Here is an 18,575-nt window from a genome sequence, read left to right as displayed (position 1 = left end):
AGACAATATCCAAACTTGTTTGAAGATAATGTGAAGATAATGTATGAAACAGGGAAGCTAGCTCAGTTCACAGATGAGAATGAGATGTAACATCTTACACATCCAGGGGTGTTAGCGAGAACAGCAGTATGGGATTAGGAAGATTAACAGTTCTGAATGGGATTATGAACAATACCATGAGCCTGTTACCATCCTTTTGAAGAAGGGAATGAAGCATTCCCTGCTTGAGTGGAAGTCCAGAAACAGCAGATTTATGAGAGCCAGACTGAAAGGGAAACACAGTAATAGCAGTCTGATTCAGTTCTATGTGCCAACAGTGATGAAGAAGTAAAGGACAAATTCTACTTTACATTATAGGCAGAGTTAGAAAGTACCACACCATGACCTAACTGTTCATGGGAGACCTTAATGCCAACGTCAGTTAGGAAAAGACAAACAATGATAGAGCAATGAGAACACAAGAGTGAAGCCTCTCTCCATTTTCATTCACGGTACCTGTTGATTTCTGCAATATAAAAGACTTAGTCTTTGGTGGAGCCCTATTTCAACATGAAATTAACAAGTAGACATGGTATTCTCCTCTGGTATTCTCCTCAAAGTGTAGTACAACTTTGAAATCAGGTGGTTGTAATCCCCCTCTCCCCCAATTGCAAGCCCTACAAACTCAACATGAAATTTGAAACTCAAGCTAGATTCTTTTTGGCTCATGGATTTCCTATAATAAAGATATGGCAAACAAAATTAACTTAACTCTTCTACACATTGAACCTCTAGTCAGGCAACCTCAAGACCTGACAGGTGTTGAACCAAATATTTTGCTGTATCATGGGGAGGTCAAAATTGTCTAGCAGCATTACCAACATTCCACTGCTTATTGGGCAGAAGCTTATCATATAGTTGACTAGTGATGTGACTAGTCGTTCGCGCCCCACACCCCCTTGCTGCCTCTATCAGAGAGATGCAGTAATGGGGCGGGGAACAGGAGCCAATGCTGGGGGGGGGGGGGGGGGAAGCCTGCTTAAAAGCTGGTTCCTCCCAGTCAGGGGACAGGGGAGATAAGAGGCACATGGGAAACGGCGCGAGTGGGGACTGAAGCAGTCTCCGCTTGCACCACTTCTGCTGCAGTTCTGCTTTTGAAATGTACAAGAGCCCCGGTGGGGCTCTTGTACATTTCAAAAGCTCAGGTGCCACAGGGAGGGCGAGGCCAGTGGGGTAGTGCCCTGCAGGCGCCACGCTAGGTTCTGCTTTTGAATTGTACAAGAACCCATTGGGACTCTTGTACATTTCAAAGGGTGAGGCCCCGCCAGGAGCACGAGGCCATAGGGGTCCCATGCTCCCTGCGGGGCTTACTTTTGAAATGTACAAGATCCCCACTGGGACTCTTGTATGTTTCAGAAGGAAGCCCTACACTTCCTATGGGACTTCTGCTTTTAAACCATAGCAAGAGCCCAGCAGGTGAAAACCCATCAACTACTCAATTTGTCTATAATCTAAATTTAACATCCCTAATAACTGCACAGAACACGGAAAGCCTAGACTGGTGGCTGTAAACAAACTTTATGGGACCGCACAGAGTTGGCCACAGTTATAAGTGAACATCTGGCTATCTGAAATCATTCTGGACCATGGACATTGCTGGACCTCAGAGTGCTGATATAGAGAAGTTAAACCTGTATTAAAATAATCGGTCCCCCACTATTACATCATTTTGGTGCTGTTACACTATAATGTATAACCAGAGTAGACACTAGCTTCCTCCCACTATAATGTTGACTCTCCTGGGATAAAAGGAGGAAAATTATAGTCAAATTTGAGTATTCAGTGGAGAGTCAAGAATAGGCTTTAAGAGCAATTTTGTTGATTAAGATGCCATTTTGACACACTCGTTTTCAGAAGAGAAATAGGCTTTCAGCAGTAGCAGTGGCACTAATGACAGTGGGAAGTTGAATAGTCCACATTACTAGAGCTAAACCTCTACTAGTTCTTGTGACTATGTTCATGTGTGTGTTTATTTCAAGCAACCTGCTAGGAAATCTTCTACAGACTCTCATGGAGAGATTCAAGTTGTTGACACAGGTAAGTCTTAAAAAAAATTATCAGTCTTGCTATTAATATTTGTTTATGTAAATATATGAGAGTCCTGTTAGTTGCCATTTTCCCCAAAAAAATTAAAATAATGGATTAATTTGATTCTGTTTTTAACACTCCTATCATGTAATGAAAGTATTGACATGGGACCATATGAGACATTGAAATATTTCTAATGCTGACCAGTTCAATATTTCTTTTGTTGATTAGCTCAGAAGTGACTGGTATTAAAGTCAAGAAGAGCTCTGTGTAAGCTCAAAATCTTGTTTGTTTCTCACTAATAAAGATATTACCTCACCCACATATTTTATCTATGTATGAAATAGGTTCATTTACATGTCTGCCATCTCTATAAATCAATATGGAAAGAATGAATGAAAACTTGTAGTGTAAAGTAGAAATGAATGGTTGTTTGTTTGTGGTGGGAGGTTCGTTTGGTTTTTTTGTATCAACATCGTGCATAAGACGTTTGCACAAGAAAACATGAAGTGTAATGGGCATGCAAGTGAGGGCATTGAACTGAGACATTGTATGTCTGCAAGAGAGATAAGAAGTCTTGCAACTGATGTGTCAGTCTCCATTTTGGTCATTACTAACTTATGGTCATGATACTGCAAATCTTTTTCGGATACTTTTGTCGGAAGATGCTTTTTCGAAATTTGGCCAGTCTAGACTTGGCCAATTTTTGGAAAAAAGCCCTCTTTCGAAAGCCCTCTTCTTCCTCATGGAACGAGGAATACGTGGGTTTCCAAAAGAGCGCATTTGCTCTTCGCAAAAAAAAAAGTGGAAGAGCAAACGCACTCCCTGGACGCAGCGGAGTTTTTTTGGGTTACCTCTGGTGTCCTGAGAAACCCCCTCAGTCCAGCTGTACCCTGAATTAGTACTGTTGTCATGCGGAACAGTTATTTGAAGCCCTCACAAAACTTCAAATGAGATTTTTTTTTTCTACTTGTGAGAGTACTCAGAAGTACAAATCTTTATGTAAGTGGTTGGTAATCTATATTCTCCTTATAACTCGTAACACAATGCAGTTTGATTAGTTGTTACATAATTTCTCTAGCATAATTGTTAAAAATCAAGCTTCTCCATAACCATTTCATAACTTATTTCTTAAAATGACCATCTGCATTTATCTATCCATGAAAAGCAACTATTGCAAGATGTGGCATTTCTGTAAATTAAAAGGACAGTCACATTAATTTGTAAATGTCCTTATCTATGTCTCCTGAGCATATTCAAACTCATGGGATGTTATGGCTCTAGCACAAATGCTGGGAAAATTCTTATAGTAAGGCCAGTTAAAATATTTGTGCCACCTCCTATTTGTCTGAATTCTCTAAAGTTCTGAGAGCAAGACTTTAAAAGGAGGCATGGCACCCTCCGTAGACTCCGTTTCTTTCCACTGCAGCATCAGATGGATGTAAACCTCAATTAATACAGATCCTCACTTAGTGTATTATCTGAAGGCTTGACTATACTAGACGGAGGATCGATACTGCTGTGATCAATCCACCACTGGTTGATTTATCATGTCTGCCTAGATGTGAAAAATAGACCTCCGAGCACTCTCTTGTGTTGACTCTGCTACTCCATCGGGATGAGAAGAGTAGCTGGAGTCTACAGGAGAGCAACCCCCGCAACCGTATTGTGTGGAAGATCCATGATAAGTATGGGTATGTCTACACTTACACCCTAGTTTGATCGAGGGATGCAAATGCAGGCATTTGAAATTGCTTATGAAGCGGGGATTTAAATATCCCGCGCTTCATTAGCATGATCTCGCTGGCGCACTAGTTCGAATCACAGCCGATTCGAACCAGGAAGTGCGCGCTGGGACGCATTAGTTCAAACCAAGGGGTTTAGTTCGAGCTAATGCGTCCCAGCACCCACTTCCTGGTTCAAATCGGCTGTGATTCGAACTAGCGCGCTGGCGAGATCATGCTAATTAAGTGCGGGATATTTAAATCCCCGCTTCATTAGCAATTTCAAATGCCTGCATTTGTATCTCTTGTTTGAACTAGGGTGCAAGTGTAGACATACCCTATGTGGACTTCAGCTGCACTATATGTTAAGCTATATACATGTAGCTGAAGGTGTGTAGATTACATCAACAGGGGAAGATGTAGCGTAAACTAGGACTGAGTATAGTTTACTTGTTTTATAGCTGGTGTTAGTAATTTAAGGAAAGTTTGTTCTTAGAATCAAAGTCTCCATTAAGTTTACTCATTACTGGTTCCATGGTGGATTCAAAGGTGAAAAGAATTGGCTTTAAAGGTGTCTAGCAGTATTCCTGGCATTGGATGTTCATACTAGATAATTGTATAAATACTCTGTCTGTAACATGCTTACACTGACTGATGCAAGGTGCAACAACAGACAAATCCCTATTGCTTCACAAAGCTGCCCCTCAGATCCAATGCCTCAAAGGGATTCAATATTGCAAAAAGACCAGTACTGATTGTGGAAAGTTGTGGTCTTCTGAGACCAAAATTTCAACAGTATAAAAAGCACTGGACTCCGTTCTGGGATCTAATTACAAAAATGCTATGCAGTCAGCTCCCAAGTTATTTGATTCAACTGTAAAGCACTTTCAATTCTGTCAGTGTCTGCCTCTGAGCGAAGAGCTAAATCACAGGGAAAATCATTGGATCTGCCTATCTTGAATCCAACAAAGATAGCATGGGATAAAAAAAAAAAACCCTTTGTAACTAATTTGACCAGAGAGAGAGAGAGAGACCTCAGATCCATTAGTGCAGGATTAGGTAAGGCTAGAATGTTCCCTGAACACTGAATAGGGCATTGAGTGCCCATGAGTGTGAATATGCCAAGGACATTTGAAGGAAGACAGGAAGGTTAACTTATCTGGTGAGCTGGTGTGCACAATGAGCCAGCTTTTAAGAGTTGTTCATACTCTTGTTAACCTTCCTGCATCTTCAGAGTCCTAAAGAAATCTTAATTGAGGAAAACAGAAGGAATTAAGTCTGCAGTGAATATACATAGTCCATCTCAAAGAGCTCTAGCTACCTGGTTTTTCAAAAGTGGCTTAGGAGCCCAGGTCCCACGGACTTTCAGAGAGATTTTAATTAAAAAATACAGGGAAACACTTCTTCGGGGGTTTGTAAAAATTGTATTTTTGTAAGATGTTACTTTTTGACCAATATCGTGTTGATAGTATCAGTTGAAAGTCATTCCCAGAAAAATAAATATATTGGATTAATTGGAATTTATGTAATTTTTAACTTCAAATTGTAGATACAGAAAGTGAAGGCGATTTGGTTTCGATAAGAAGAAAATTTGAAAATGTTAATCTGAAGGTAAAAAACAATTCTGATTCTTATATTTTTGCATTCAGTTTAAGGGATTGGATTTTTTAATTTAAAATATTTTTATGTGGATTCTGTGTAGGTAACAGGTTCCGGACTTATACCTACAAACACTTAATCCCTGTTCATTTGCAGGTCATTTACAGCCTGGGTAGCAGCAAGCACTATATAAATACAACTTTCTTCTCCACCACTATATTGTCTATTAGGGATGTTAAAATGTGTTTAAGTAAATGTGTAACTGCTGAACATTTCAGGGGTTACACATGGAGGGGGCAGTCGGCTTCCCATGAGCTGGGAAGGTGGTTCATTTTCCGTTCTTGTTCAGACCCGAGGCTACTTACAAGGGTATTAAATAATATTAAACACTTTCTGTGCATTTGTGATCTGGACTGATGCTAACCCAGCCATTTCAAATAAGCAGTTCAAGGTTTTTAGTCCCAGAGAAGACTGTGAGGAATTTGAGAGACCCAATCAAGCAATACAAGTACAATAAGATGGCAAATTAAGTTCAGTGTTCAGACATGCAAAGTAACATACATTGGATGGGGAAAAATGAACTGCTCAAAACATTTTACATGTTTCTGAAGTCACTGTTGACTCAAAAAAGGGACAGGGATGTCAGATGGCTCTATGAAGACCTCAGGTCAATGCAGATCTGTTAGCAAATGATGTTAGCTACATAAGGTGTGGGATAGAGAATAGTATAATGTTTCTATATAAATAAATGGTGTGTCCTCTGAAATACTGTCTGCAGTACTGGTCACTGGTATCTCTAAAAAGAAATTGCAGAATTAATAGGTTCAGAGACTGGCAAGGAAGGGATGTTGCAGGGTTAGTGGGTTCAAATCAAGGGCATGAAAAACTCATCTGATGAGATAAAGCAGATGGGGATTGTTCACTTTAGAAAAGGATTGAATAAGAGAATATAAACATTTATAAAATAAATAAAAAGAGGCAGTAGATTAGAAATTAGTTTTCCTTGTCTCTTAACACAGAAACAAAGGCCATTTCGTGGCAAATTCAAATTAATGCATTGCATAATTAGACTGAAATACCTTGCTCTCCAAATTTGAGGTCAAGAATTTAGCAAAATCAAAAAGAGATTGCATATGGATATCAAGACTATCAGGAGTTGTTTTAATAATAAAAAAGGTTAAAGACGTGTAAAATCATATATCTCAATGTTAAGGCTATCTTTTAACTATTAGAGACCAGGATAAGACCTAATGCAGGGGAGCAGATGGCTCTACATTGGCCAACTGTGGGGTTCTGACGCTTTTTTGTCAAGCATCTGGTTTGGTCCACAGTTACAGACAGGAAAATGGATTAGTTGAATATAATGTATAATCTAGTAGGGCAAAAAGAATGGAGTCAAATCTCATTTTTATATAGGAGTATGGACTGTCCTTTGCATCTCATTTGTTGGTATACAATAGTTAGCATTTTTTGTTGTGATTTGCACCCAATGCATCGCAACTTTATGAAATTTTGTCTGAGTGTTTTTCAGTACTATTAATCTTTTTTACAGATGAGCACTCTGATATACAGGCAGTCCCCGGGTTACGTACAAGATAGGGACTGTAGGTTTGTTCTTAAGTTGAATTTGTATGTAAGTCGGAACTGGTACATATTGTAGGGGAAACTCTAGCCAAACATTACTCCAGAGCTCAGTTTTATTCTCCCACACCTCACTTCCCTCAGTCCTTTATTCTCAAGCTGAGGTGTCTGCTGAGAAAAGCCGCTCCGCGTCTCCCTGGTCTGCTGGAGGGGTGTGCTAGCTTCGCGTCTCCCTGGTCTGCTGTGGGGAAGCAGCTAATGCGGGGTTGCCTCACCCCGTTTGTAAGTAGGGATCCGATGTAAGTCAGATCCATGTAACCCTGGGACTGCCTGTACAGAGGTTAACTTGCCAGAGGCCAGGTCCATTCTACAGGGGAAGGCCAGATTAAGGTACTCAATTCTAGCTATATAAAACATATCTGGAGTCACCGTACCTTAAGCTGAGCTTCAGTTTCATCCTCGCAGCAGGAGGTCAACAGGAGAAATGCTCCTGTTGACTTTCCTTTCTCCTGTAAGGAGTAGGAGTTCCTGCAGGTGTGTTCAGCATTCAATTTAGCAGGTCTTTATTAGACCCACTAAATTGAACTCTAGATGATCAACCACTGTAGCATCAATCTTCCAGGAAGTGAAGACATGGTCTAAGGTACCCAACCAGTCAGTGATCTATATCTACGATAAGACCATAGGAGTTCAGAGTAACAGTCTACTATTTTTTACCACTCAACAAGTACCTTTCCCTAAATATTTTCAAACGTTGGCCATTTAAAAATAAAGAAATAGAAGTGAAGAAAGTTTGCTGGAAAACTTCTGCTGAGAAGTTGCTGGAGTGGTATGGGCTTCCTTTTAGGCTATTCACGTATCACAAGTTCACGTCTCCAAAGGACATAGGAGGTGACTGAATTTCTAATTTCCTATAGCTATTTAAACATTCTTCTAATATGAACATAACTACATATTTGCCCTTAACACAGAGAAAATATATAAAATAATGAAAAAGTTAGGTTATAGTTACTGAACATTTTATACTGCGCTGTGTCTGGCTTTCAGAATAAACATTGTTTATTTGAAATGCAATGACCTGATTAGGTATGTCTTTATTGGTCAATATTTATACTCTTGTGTTTTAACCAATCTTTTGTTGTTTGTCTTCAAGTATTTGAAGCCATAGGGACTTCAAATGTATTTGAATGTTTTGTGAATCTTTCTATTACTAACTCATACTGTGAAAATATTTTGTTGTTGTGGATCTTGCATTTGACTTTTTTTTTCCTTCTGTGAATAAAAGGAGGAAGTTACACTTGTAAACCCTTCTGAGTTGGAAAGGAGAGAGAAAGTCAGAGTTCGTGTGGACGTGATAGTACAAGATGACGAAAGAAAGATCCCTAAATGGATTATGGTAATGCATCTGCTTGATTTGTTAGAATTCATTCAATACTTAAAGCTTGATCTCTTGAAACTACAGATTGGACCTCCCTGGTCTGGCACCTTCAGGACCTAATCGGTCCTGAATGAGGGAATTTGCCAGACCAAGAGAGGTCAATTCTATCCCGCTGCTGATGTACTCAGGACTCTCTCAGGGTACATCAGAGGGCTCTGCTGTCCTGGGGCTCATAGTGCATTCTGGTCCACGGGCTCTCTAGTCTGGCAACATCCATGGTCCTGGTAGACTATGGATGTTGCCTGACAGAGAGTCCTGGCTGACAGAAATTCAACCTGACATAGCCAAACTATTGATTGGTTTGCCTTTGCTAGAGACAATCCAAATCTTCTTAGTGAAAAATAGTGTGACTTCCTTGAAGATGGAACATCTTATTGTCTTAAAAGCATTTGAATAGCTGTTTTGGTTTGGAGATCAGTGATATGCTCCGAGAACTAGCTATCTTGGTTTATTAAGCCCTGTTTTTGGCTGCTGAACTAAGGCACGGTGTCAGTATTTGCCAAGTACATTCATCACTGAACTGGCTCATTTGTGTAACATTCTTTCAGACTTTCAAATATTGTCTTTAGTATCCCTGATTATTTTTTTTCATTCAACATAGGTTATAGTTGCCACTATGCAATAGTGATGGGCTTTTTATTAAAATTGCCTCCCGGAGACCATCAAGTTATTTTTCTTTGCTGACTGTCACTTGAAATTTTATTTTGGTTGGTTAGTTGGTTGGTTGGTTTTTGGTTTTGATTGGCTTTTGCCCACTGGAAAGCATTATCCTGATGGCTTTGAAATATTGGGGGATGATTCAAAGAAACTGAACAATAATCATTTAAGTACTCTCTTCCATTATAAATTGTTTTCCTGTCATTGTGCTAATTGCTAACATTCATTTGAATAGACTGTCTAGAGAAGCAAATATTTTTGGGCTTGATTTTCATGGAAAATAAGAAATTGAAGAAAGAAGGGAACTGCATGGTTACATAGTAATTCTGTATCATATGGGGCGTGTGTGTGTGTGTGTGTGTATGTTGGTTTTTTTTAATTATATTTCTCAGAGGTGCCTACAGTGTTCAGACCTGTGTTCTTTTATAAATGGCAATGAATTTAAATATTTAGAAAATAAATGCTTAATTTAAAATTATAAATATGAGTTCGAATATTTTGCCAAATGTCGTTTTTCTCGAGGTTTGTATCTGTTGCTTTGTGTCATAAAACATCCTGTAACTGTAACTGACGCAAAAGCAAATCTTAAGTACGACATTTCCTTTGTTTTACTGAGCTCTTCAGAGTATGGTTCTTGTCTTTTGCACAATGGAACCACAATCCTGAATGGAGCGTGGGTGTCACTCTAATATAAACATAACTTACTAAATGAGTTGTGTGGGACTTTTCAGGTTGCACCTAGAGAAAAATCAGAGAGTTTTCATATAACATTTCCATGGAAAGATCGGATGGATATGACTAAATCTCCAGTTGGTGAGTACGACACAGAACTGTAGATATTTAAAAAAAATTATTTAAATTTCAGAAAAGTGTGTTCACCTGAACATAAAGATAACAGTTTGATTTCTTAAGAAACATATAGGGCCATTGTCAATGTTTTGCCACAGGTGTATTTTAAACATTAAAAAACAGAGCTATCTCTCATAAATGAACTCCTCTATTCTAAAATAGAGAGAAAAGATGCATTTAAAACCCCACAGTCTCATGGGTGTCTTCTGTTTGGCAGTAATTGCTGTACAATATGTCCTTGTTCAGGAACATTGTGAAGATAATAGGCCTGATTTTTGCAATCTTTAGATGGGGACAAACTTGCATTGAAATCTGGTGCTCTTTTCAAGAAGGATTTACTGCTTCCACATAATTTTCACATCTAAATAGTTGTTGCTATCAGATAACCAACCATTCTATTCCCTAATGTTTAAGACAGGGTGATTAATGGGCATCTAATTGCCTTTGTGCCTTTGAAAATAATTTCCTTGTGGTACATAATGTCCTGGGACTATGGACAGTCTTCTTGCTCTTTCCACATTTTTTGGACTTGAGTTTCTAATTACAAAACGTGGGCAAAAGTTGTCGGACAAAAGTTGATGTTTAGAGAAAATCACTGTACTTCTTTAAGGAAACATAACATTTAAAAACTCTACATAAGACTGTGCCCTTGGTTTCATTCTACAATTGAACTTTGTTAATTTACACATTGCTGATACCCAGATTGTGATTTACCCCCAAATCAGTAGTCTTTTTCCTATTTCACATGGAGTTAGGAGTGGAGTGCTGCCATTTGATAGTCTGTTACTTTTATGGCAAATACTTCAAAATACTTTGTAACTTAGTATGTTATCTTACTATACCTATAAAAATTTTTCCTGTGGGACGACAGAATGATGTCATCACGTCACTCTGCATCCCATAGAAACATTCCTCACCCACCCCCCTTTCCAGTGGTCAGAGGGAAAGCTGGATCTGGTGCAGCTGGAGCCTGGCCCCTCCCGGTGGGAAAACTGAACCAGTGAGGCTCAGGTCCAGGCCCTCCTGGTGGGCGAGGGAAAACCGGACCTGGGAGTCAGAGTTACTGCTGGAGTTACTATTAGGCCACGGTGAGGGCCCTGGTTGGTGGATGGGGGGAAAAGGACGGGGGAAGGAAAAAGGGGACCCTGGTTGGAGGAGGATAGAGGGGGCGCAGCAGGGAGGAGAAGGGGGGTCCAGGCTGGTGAAAAGGGGCGGGGGCTGGAGCAGCAGGGGGCGGGAGAAGGGACCCTGACTGGCATGGCTGCAGCCCAGCCCTCCCTTGTGGCCAGAGGGGGAGAGCCAGGATTGCCTATCCTCATGACAGAGGGGTTAGCAAGCAGGGGGCAAAGCCCCCTAGTTCATTACAATATTGTTTTTAAATTATAATAGTCAAATGAATATAGTCTATTTTATGACATTTTTGTCTTTGCTTGCTAAGAAATTCACATTGGCTTCCCAGTCATTATTGCAGATTTGGTATGAGGGCAATGAAACATTTTGAGCTAACGTTCGTTCACTAGTAAGTGTTGTACTTACTGTTGTTGTTGCAAAAAGTCCTTTTTGAACAAAGCTCATTTATGCCCTAGAAGAACTTGTACTCCAAGATGTTTTCTGCTGTCTGTTATAGTCTCGGACAAACATTCATGAAATTTTAATAAAATGTACTTGTCCAACGGCCATCCTTGAAAAGCTTTATTAACAGCACATGTAGATCAACACTGCAACAATATTTGCACCATCTGACATATAGAATTATGCATATTCTGTGCAATTAATACATCACTAGAAGTTTCTAATCACTGTTGTGTATAATTTTATTTGGCCTAATGCATAACCAAGCTAATGGTTTCAAAAAGAAAACTAGTCTGGAAATGTACTCCTGCATCCAGATATCTCATGCTATATGTTTCTGTTTTTGTTTTACTTTGTCAGATGAAATAACTATACCAAAACACATATCTTTACTGGAAAAAAATGAATCGGGATATGATAGCTTCATGGAAGAGTACCAATCTGCAGATGAAGAATGTTCCTGGAACAACGTTACGCTTGCAGATTTGTATCCAGGAATGGTGGAGATACTTAGCAAGTTGATGAACAAACACTCTCGAAGAAAAGCAGCTGAGTCCATAATCAGACACTACAAATACAGAGAATGGCTTCCTAAAAAATCAAAGCTTAATGTCACCTTAGATAGAATAAAAAGGTTCAGGACATCTAAGTTGAAGCCTATACTGCCTGAGACGCATAGTAATGATCATAAATTGCCTGTTGGGAAAAATTTAAATGAGAGTAACCAACTTATTTATGATAGTAAATGTCAGGCACAGCATGTGACTAATGATGAGTCTGGTGTGGTATCTTGCCCACGTGTTAGTACAAGTGAAATGGAAATAGATTGGCCTAGAAATTTAGAAGGTAATTCATACATTCAAAGAATAGACCAAAACATCTCAAAGTCTGTTTTTCCAAATACCACTGTTAGAACAGAAGAAACATTTCTAACTGAGGGTCCCTGTCAGACCACTGTATTGTTACATGACTCAAATGGCAGCCCAAATAGGAAGCTGCCTGAAGTACTTTCTCTGGAATGCTTTTCTTCTGTAAGTTGCACAACATCTCCTTTTCCAACGAAGGAGATCAGGAACAAAAAAATTGACAATAAAGATTTCAGTGGTATGTCAGGGTTCCCCTTGTCTACTTATAATGTGAATGGTGATGCTAACACCATTCCACCACTTAACTATTCTCTTGTAAAAACCTCAAGTACATTAATTAGAAATCCTGAAGTAAAAACTTTCAGGGGAGGAGTTTCATTGCAGCGCAGTCATTCTTTTTCCTCACTTCCTATAAATCAAAGTCCCGTCAAGACTCGCCAGAAATGCGAAGACGAATTTGAGAAGCTTTACCAGAAGCTGTGCCCCAAAGAACTTCAGAAACCTCTGATGTTCACAAAGCCTCTTTCAAATCCTAAAGAAAAAGAGAGACTAATCAAGTCTTACTTCTTCAATTCGGTGAAGTCTCGTAAAAAATATGACAGTGCATTTGACAAGGTTTACCAGAGATTATGTTCGGACGGGCTTCTAAAACTGCCTACAATTCTGAGAGCTTCAAATTTAAGGAAATATGAAGGTATACAGATGTCAGAAACTGTAAATGCTCTAATTAACTCACCTGTACGAACTTTACCTTCAGTTACCAGAATTAAAAGAATAGCAGATTTCCACAATGATGATCTTTTAACTTCACCTGTAAAAAGACTGAAAAATATACCTGAAGATGTTTTTCCTAAAACAAGTAATCAGACTCCTCATAGAAAAAATAATCTTCAGACAACTGGCTTGGACTTCTCAAGTGTCATGGATGGGATTGTTGATGGCATATTTGATAGCCCTAATTGTCAAAGTCAGGCATCTAAAAACTTTGTAAGGACACTTTTACTATGCTGGTTTTGGTTGACAGTGTGCAAAAGGATAAAATATCATAGCTTTTTAGAAAAGATTTGATTTAGTCCCAAGAGAAACTTCAAGTCCGTCTAGCATTTCTGCTTCAGGTTTTTGACCACTGTGGTTGAAATTCTTGAAGTGCATTAAGCTCTTCGGCCTCCAAATACCATTTGTTGGGAGAATTTGCACTTGCCTTTAACTTAGAATATGGCCCCTAAAATACTTCAACAAAATTATTAGTTTAATTATAGTTAAATGCAATTGAGTTTAAAAGGAATACAATTTCAAACTGTATGAACATTGTTAAATCATCTTCATAGCCCTGTGTGAGATAACTGATCTGGACAAGCTAACGGCCTGGATTTGTTAGATTTCTGTTAACCTGGGAGAGTTCTAAATCAGGCCCTTAGTCTCAGCTTGACAAAGCCCTGGCTGGGTTGATTTAATTGGGATTGGTCCTGCCTTGGGCAGCTTGATGGCCTTGATTGCCACTTGATGGCCTTCTGAGGTCTCTTCCAGCTCTATGGTTCTATGATTCAGGGTTTTGATTTCCTTGTTCTGACCCAGGTTGTGAACTATAACATGCTTGTAAGTGTTCAGTTTGATTTAATTTCTCAGTGCTTCATTTTCAGGATTCTGGGTTTCATGCATCTTCCAACCAGACTTTTCTGGTTAGTCCAAGTACTTTTGTGCAAGGTAAGTTTCAAAGGGTATGAATTATTTTATCAGTTGGGAGGACTTTTTACAGGAAAGTCAGATGGACTGCTAATTCTTTATTTCAGCTGCACCTGCATTAGTATTTCTCCTAGTTAAAGTTGTCTATATTTACAATTCAATACACTTTTTTGGGGGTCCTCTAAATTAGCCATAAAACCTCCGGTCTTAAGCTTATGAGGACACTTAACTTGAAAAATCTCAGTGCTTTTTGAAAACGGTGTACATATTCTTGTTGCAACAAGTACATAATATAACCTGAGGCTACAGCTACACATTGAGTTTTGCCGCACAAGCCTATGCAAATGAAGCGCGGATTAGCATTTTCCCGTGCTTCATTTGCACATTTTCGTGCTAGGGCAGGGGTCCCCAGTGCGTTGCCCACGGGGGCCCGCCGGGCCATTTATGTGTGCCCGCCAAACAATCTGGGCTGGCCCCGCCCCCAGGTGTGTCGCACAAGCGCGGTGCTGGCCCCTGGCGCGTGGGCGGCCCCTACCCCGGGGTCACAGCATGTGCTGGCCCTGGGCGCCTGGCACATGGGCGGCCACTGATACAGGGTCGTGATGCATGGGTGGTCTCTGCCCTGGGGTCACAGCGCATGCCAGCCCCAGGCATGCGGTGCACGCGCGGCCCCACCACCGGATGTGCAGTGCCCCCGGACTCGCGGCCCGTGAGCGGCGTCCACGGGCGCTCGGCAGCCCCAAAAGGTTGGGGACCAGTGTGCTAGAGGTTTTTGCGCAAAAACCCCTTTTTCCACAAGATCCTTATGCTTGTCCCGGAGAGGCAAAAGGATCTTGTGGGAAAAGGAGGTTTTTCACAAAAAGGAAACGTCCGCATTGCTTGTTTTTTCACAAAACCCCCTTGCGCAAAAGCGGATCGGAATAGATTATGCAAATGAAATGCAACAAGTTGGTAATCAGAGCTTCATTTGCATTGCCTCTGCCAGCAAAGTGCACAGTGTAGACAAAGCCTTGGTGTGTTTTGCCAGTATGGCACACTTATACCAGCAAAGCCTTCCCAGGTGTAGATTTGGTCTAAATCTGTGCAAGAGTTAACCTATATTGGTATCATCAACATAGTAATAGTAATAAAATTTCATATTTTTGGGAACCACATTTTTTTCCATAGCTTATCCTTTGTAGAACAGTTTGGCAGAGATCCAGCCTTGGGTCTCAAAGGAGGCATCGTTTACCTCAGATGTTACTTTCTTTTGTCATCCTTGGCTTACATCCCTAGAATTTCCTAGTGATAACTATGAGAGAGGAATATTTTCAATCCTGTAAGAGCAAAAGTGGAAAATAGTATGTAAACAAGCTGGACTTTTTTCCTTTAACGTTATTAGAAGTGAAAGACAGTACTGAATAAATGTATAGAAAGTAGAGATGAAACATTCCTGTGAGGTTCTATAGTCCATCTCCCTGCCAGTTCAGAGTATTATTTTCAGTTCTGTAGTTAGTCTTTGCATTTCCCAGGTGTTGGAGCTTCCACACATCTTTTGGGTTTAGGATTCTTCAGTCTAAATAGCTTTTGCTGTCAGCTTTTGTTGTTTCCCTCAGATATTCAGCCAAATATTGACATTTTTATTATATACTGCCTTTTCCTGTCCTGCTTGTATCTGTGGTGTGCTAATACTATTTAAATTATTTGTATCCTGCTGCTGTGTTTCTGTCCATATCTGATTAAACAGTCACTATCAAAATAAGTATTTAACTGTTTTAATAATTCTTTATAAATCAATCACAGTGGCTGCCTCCTAGTCATTTCCTGTTGCTGTTCCTTAATTCTGTCCTGTTAGTATAAATCCAGTAATAATTAGAGTCCTGCAAAACTGGATATCTACTTTATATACGCTTCCATGGACCAGTGTGTAGAGATCACCGTTGGATGCAGATCCAGATTTTATATCTGCATGGGATTCTAGTAATGGTCCCAGAACTGAATGCAGGTCTGATGACATACAATCGATACGGAAAAGGGACTTAACTTTCTACTGATAGGGTGTTTTGTAAGCAAATTGCACTAGCTTTTTTTGGTATAAGATAGCATTGCAAATAGATCTCTCATTTGCCCAGTCCCATCAGTTTCAGCGTTTGCTTTGTACATTTCCCAATCCCTTTGAAAATTTCTGTTCTGAATTATTTTCCCCACTCTCAAATTGAATTCCCCCCACCCCCGCATGCTAGCAGTATTTCTTTGTCTCATTTTTCCCAAATGAGTCTCATTTCTTGCTTGCTCTGAGTTGTTAGGCTCTTATGTCCTTTTGTATTATTTCTCTTAATTTATATTTGAAGCTCCCTGCAATGCCTTTCTGTGGTCCTAAGTCTAATTGAAGATATTTCTATCACTTACTAATGTTGATAAATTATAAGGTCTTTAAAGGAAATTAGTTTTACTCGTAAGTATGTTCGCTGTTATAAAATACAAATTGTATTTGAAATTTAAATTTGGCCAGAGGCTTTCACATAAAGACAGTTCATTATATTTTGCAGATGGAAGTAAGTTGATGCTTCCTTCTCATACTCAAAACTGCTCTTCTGAACTGGCTCCTAAAACCAGAATAGTCCAGTATTTTAATATACTGTACCTAATTAGGGTGCTCAGTGTAATGCTTAACCTTATGACACCATTAATTTTATCACCAGAATCCAGGATTGCAAATGTCTATGCAAGTATCCCCAGGACATTACAAAGTAATCACTCATCCAGGAGTGCACAAAAATATCAACAAAGGCAAGTGACTTTTCAGTAGTTACAAAAATAGCAGAAAAATAAGTTCATCTTATCGTAAAGGAAAAAAAGTTTACAAATATGCTGTGCTTTTTTTTTTAAGATGGTATTTTGTGGAAGTATATATAGGTTATGGATTTATGACTACAGTTAATGATACTATGTTGGTCTTCATATAAACCTGTATTTTTAGGACTTCCAGTAATTCATTGTATCATGGGAATTTTTCACACTGAGACTTTAAAGGGTGTAGTTAGTATATATAGGTGATAGAAAAATATATTATTTAAATGTATGTGCATGTGTATGGCATATGCAATAAAATATAAAACATGGCATTGATGGTGCATTCTTTGCATACTGTATATATCAGTGGTGGGCAGCCTGCAGTCTGCATGCGTCCCACTAGGGTTCTGCCTGCAGACCCCCTGTCTGCTCCCCTTCCCCACTGTTCAAGCTCTGAGAGGGATGGGGAAGAGGGAGACCGAGCTTGAATAAGGTGATTCATGGCACTCTGAAAGTGCTGGGAGGAAGGGAAAGAAATAGGAAGTGCAGAATTCCAGTGCATGAGAGGCATGTGGGAGAAGGGAGCAGAGAGAAGATACGTGGACTTCAGGTAGAACCCCAGTCACCTACAGGCTGCAGGTTGCCCACCACTGGTCATGCAGCCCATTGAGATGAAGGGTAACTTCTGCAGCCTACTTGCTATTCTTGGTTGCCCTTCTCTGGTATATATGATCATGTTCGTGTGATAAATTTCATCTATCACGTATTGATGACATCTTGTCTGTTTTTCCCATTTATAGAAAGAGCACTACTAACATTTCAATCTACAGATATAACTAGTGGACATCTGAAATCGTTTTGAAACATACCATAGAATTTGCTTCTCTTCTCATTAAATGTGTTTTTCCCTAAATCCTGTCCTTATAAAAAATTTCTTTTGAGACCCAGAGTTAAGAACTTTAGTACACTGACAGGTTCAGGTTTTGACTTCTTTTGTCATGGTAAGGCTAGGAACAGATATAATATTAGCTTTCCAGTTGACAAATAGTTTTAACTTGTGATTTTAAGAATAGGTCAAGGTAACATAGGTTTTTGAAACCTCACCTCCCTCAGCCTTAGTTAGTTAAACTCAGAACTAATAGAACTTTATAGGTAACAGAATACACCATATAAAAAAAAAATAAAAGATGTACTTTCAGAAAATTTCCCTAACACATAAAGTATACAAAAAATGTAGTTGGTTGGCCGTGTGTGTTTCTGCAGTTTCATTTCCTCTCCTGCTTAAACTGCTTGCAGTGTTAATTTTGTAAAATTTAAGTATGGAATCTCTCTGGTTGAGGTCAGTCTTTATATATGATTCTTTGTGCATACAAGGAACAGGCTCCATGTGAAAAGTATTATTGAGTTTTCCATTGCTAACCTATCTGGAATAGTAAACGTGTTCCTTAATTGAAAAATCAGTGACTGTGCATTTGTGTAACCAGAATTAAGATTCGGAGAGGTTCCTCAAGCCAGCATTATGATAGCTTTAGAAGTCTAAGATGACTGCAGTAAACATCCTGGAAATTGAACTTGTCCTAAGCATTCTTGAAGTCTTCAGAATCTTAGTCAAGTAGATAGAAAAGCAGCTGTATTTTTTAATCAACAGCAGGGGAAGAACTAGATAAATCCTCTTGTGTGGGGAAAGATTTTTGCTTTGGCAGCCACCAGCTAGAAGCTAATTAAAAAGGATCAACTTCAGAGAAGGAAAGGTCAATAACTAGCAGA

The 18,575-nt window shown here is 39.4% G+C and overlaps 1 protein-coding gene across 2 annotated transcripts in view; it reads left to right on the top strand.

The window, feature by feature from the left end:
* Positions 1-18,575, top strand: part of HJURP (Holliday junction recognition protein) — a 42,202-nt gene that overhangs the window by 22,423 nt on the left and 1,204 nt on the right. For both annotated transcript variants that reach the window (XM_075908304.2, XM_075908300.2), the window contains exons 6-12: positions 2,019-2,076; positions 5,341-5,402; positions 8,257-8,367; positions 9,798-9,879; positions 11,848-13,340; positions 13,994-14,057; positions 16,718-16,805. In XM_075908304.2, coding sequence (XP_075764419.1) covers positions 2,019-2,076; positions 5,341-5,402; positions 8,257-8,367; positions 9,798-9,879; positions 11,848-13,340; positions 13,994-14,057; positions 16,718-16,805 — 1,958 coding nt within the window. The remainder of the gene's footprint in view (positions 1-2,018; positions 2,077-5,340; positions 5,403-8,256; positions 8,368-9,797; positions 9,880-11,847; positions 13,341-13,993; positions 14,058-16,717; positions 16,806-18,575) is intronic.

Source organism: Pelodiscus sinensis, chromosome 1, assembly GCF_052426305.1.
Source record: "Pelodiscus sinensis isolate ZL-2025 chromosome 1, ASM5242630v1, whole genome shotgun sequence".
Taxonomy (NCBI): Eukaryota; Metazoa; Chordata; order Testudines; family Trionychidae; genus Pelodiscus; species Pelodiscus sinensis.
Note: the sequence above shows the minus strand (reverse complement) of the source record. Positions and strands in the feature narration are given on the sequence as shown.